This window comes from Lepisosteus platostomus, chromosome 6, assembly GCF_059453375.1.
Source record: "Lepisosteus platostomus isolate fLepPlt1 chromosome 6, fLepPlt1.hap1, whole genome shotgun sequence".
In the NCBI taxonomy this organism is placed as follows: Eukaryota; Metazoa; Chordata; class Actinopteri; order Semionotiformes; family Lepisosteidae; genus Lepisosteus; species Lepisosteus platostomus.
The window spans coordinates 25,962,448-25,964,947 of NC_142616.1; the positions used below are offsets into that span (position 1 = coordinate 25,962,448).

General features: G+C 36.1%; 1 protein-coding gene and 1 long non-coding RNA gene across 21 annotated transcripts in view; one reads left to right on the forward strand and one right to left on the reverse strand.

Annotated features, from left to right (window-relative positions):
- LOC148661390 (uncharacterized) overlaps nucleotides 1–987 on the reverse strand; it is a 21,335-nt gene extending 20,348 nt beyond the window's left edge. Inside the window, exon 1 of one of the 2 annotated variants that reach the window (XR_015939527.1) lies at nucleotides 842–987. This is a non-coding gene — a long non-coding RNA (uncharacterized LOC148661390). The remainder of the gene's footprint in view (nucleotides 1–841) is intronic. The other variant, XR_015939526.1, reaches the window with a different exon arrangement.
- The window catches only part of ebf3a (EBF transcription factor 3a), a 97,704-nt gene that overhangs the window by 89,980 nt on the left and 5,224 nt on the right, over nucleotides 1–2,500 (forward strand). For 7 of the 19 annotated variants that reach the window (XM_088635067.1, XM_088635059.1, XM_088635068.1 and 4 more), the window contains exons 13-14: nucleotides 606–783; nucleotides 2,001–2,189. In XM_088635067.1, coding sequence (XP_088491193.1) covers nucleotides 606–783; nucleotides 2,001–2,189 — 367 coding nt within the window. Of the gene's footprint in view, nucleotides 1–605; nucleotides 784–1,979; nucleotides 2,202–2,500 lie in introns of all 19 variants that reach the window. The other 12 variants (XM_088635052.1, XM_088635051.1, XM_088635065.1 and 9 more) reach the window with 3 other exon arrangements.

Below are 2,500 nucleotides of genomic sequence, written 5' to 3' on the forward strand. Positions count from 1 at the left end.
AAACAGAACATTTTCATATCAAGTATTAAGTTTGAAAATTTACACATCTTATATGTTTTATATATGTAACAAGTAATCAAATATTATATACAATAGAATGAATGTTTCTGTAGGCATATATATATATATTGCATTTGTATCTAAGTTACATCAACAAGTGACAGACATCAAATTATTCTGACTTAATCAATTGAACAATAAATACCATTTAAAACTTTTTGACAGATGCATGCCAAAATAAATACCATACATTTGTTATTTAAAGTGTACATTGCCTGAATTAAAAATGAAAAGTTTGCTCTTTCCCCCAAGTCTGTTTCCCTTCACAGAAGGCTTCATTATAAACACAAGCTCAATGATCAGACTTCCTTTTCTGAAGCAACTAAAAATAGTCTGTGCTAATCTTTAAATGCAAAATTAGAAGTTAAAGTATAAAATGGAAAGAAAAATAAACTATTCAAATATTATACTGAATAAATGTATACATACAATATATTAACATCCTCTTCACCCTCCAACCTTTTTACCACTGTCCTTATGCTAAAATTGTCCTTAAGAGCCTTAAAATCTATTACCCAAATGTAACCATTGTCAATTTCTTACAGGAGATTATTTTAAAGCGGGCAGCTGATATTGCAGAAGCTCTGTACAGTGTACCTCGCAATCACAACCAGATTCCATCCCTTGCCAATACTCCATCACACAGTGGCATGATGGGAGTGAATTCTTTCAGCAGCCAGCTAGCAGTCAACGTATCAGAGACATCACAGGCTAATGACCAAGGTATGTTACTATGAGTAAAGATAAGCCTTTCTACAACAACTAATCTACAGTACCTTACCCTTCAATATTACCTGGCCAGTGCTCACTTTGTAGGCTGCAGCTATATCTTCTTTCCCCGTCTCTAATTAATCTCCCAGGAGGTTGGCTGACAGTGTCACAGACTCCCCTGTTTACTTGGCAGCGAATGACCGTTCCTGGTATTCACTTAACACCAGCGCTGATAATAGTTTTACATCTGTTCTTTGTTGCTGCAGCTAAGGTCAGGGCAAAGTGGAAAATATTTTTCCCTCATCATTTAAACACACAGAAAAAGCTCTTAGTGACTTGAAGTTCCCTGGCAGCTTGTTTGAAATTGGCCTTTAAATGCCAAAATAACTGCATTTTTTTGGAATACTGCAGTAAAAAAAAAAATATTGCTCAGTGCTAGAATACTATTTAACATTTATTTGTTTTCTAAAAACATCCTTTAAAGGTCTTTGCTGTCTTGGCTGCTTTAATGTACATTAATGTACACCTTAGACAAATATCTAATTGTTCATCATGTCATCATTTATAGCTGCAAAGATGCCCTGTTTAACAAACTGTATGTTACAATTACAGTCAAAAATATTTTACCTTTTGACAACATGGCGAATTGAATTTGAGTACCTGTTAAAGAAGATTAATTGTATTTTTACTGTCAACAAAATATATCTGTATTGAGAAAAATGTTTATTATTGCATTGTTGGAATGAATAAGTACAAGTTCTTGAAAGAAAAAACATTTGTCTTGGTACTACTAAATTTAAATTTAATTTAACTAATTTTCACAAGAAAATGTTTCTAACACAAAAGTTAGATATATGTCATAGCCTTTAGATCAATTGTACTATAAACCATTATAAAACAGAACTATTTCTTATCAGATCTGGAACCTGCATGTTTTACCAGATACATATTCACCTACTGTAGCTCACTGATAAAACTCGGAAACTGGCACTGCTCATGAGTGCTGCTGAGGAACATTGGCAGCTTCAGAGGGCATTCAGCATTTGTGAATGGCGTGCAATAACAAATGAACAGACAAAAATAAAATCAGAGGGGAAAGATGCTTCAGAATGAAGAACACAGTGAAAATGCTTTTGTAGGAGTATGGAATTCCTTGTAGAACATTTAGGGTGCACGTTGGTGAGGTTGTGAAGCACAGCTCTGTATAGTTTACTCCTTTCTTCCAACAGTGGGTTATAGCCGCAACACGAGCAGTGTGTCCCCGCGTGGCTATGTGCCCAGCAGCACTCCTCAGCAGTCCAACTACAACACAGTAAGCAACAGCATGAATGGCTATGGAAGTACGGGAATGCCCAACCTGGGGGTACCCAGCTCTCCGGGATTCCTCAATGGGTCCTCAGCCAATTCCCCCTACGGCAGTAAGTATCAAGGTACTTCGTGCTCTCTTCATCTTTTGATTCCTTCATGAATTTGATAGCGGCTTTGTTTTTGTTGGTTATTTCTTTGTTATTTTGATTTTTGGATGTGTGCTACTGGATAAAAGGAGGGGTGACTCTGGAGGCTGAAGACCGCAGTCAATAATGCAGAACATTTTCAAATCGGCCAAAATATGAAGCGATTCATTACACATTGCCAAAACCAATAGCAAAATAAGAACAAAGGCAAAAAAAGACATTGCTGTTTTACAGAGTCCAACACAAAGCCTATTATCCAGACAGTGGCCAAGGCA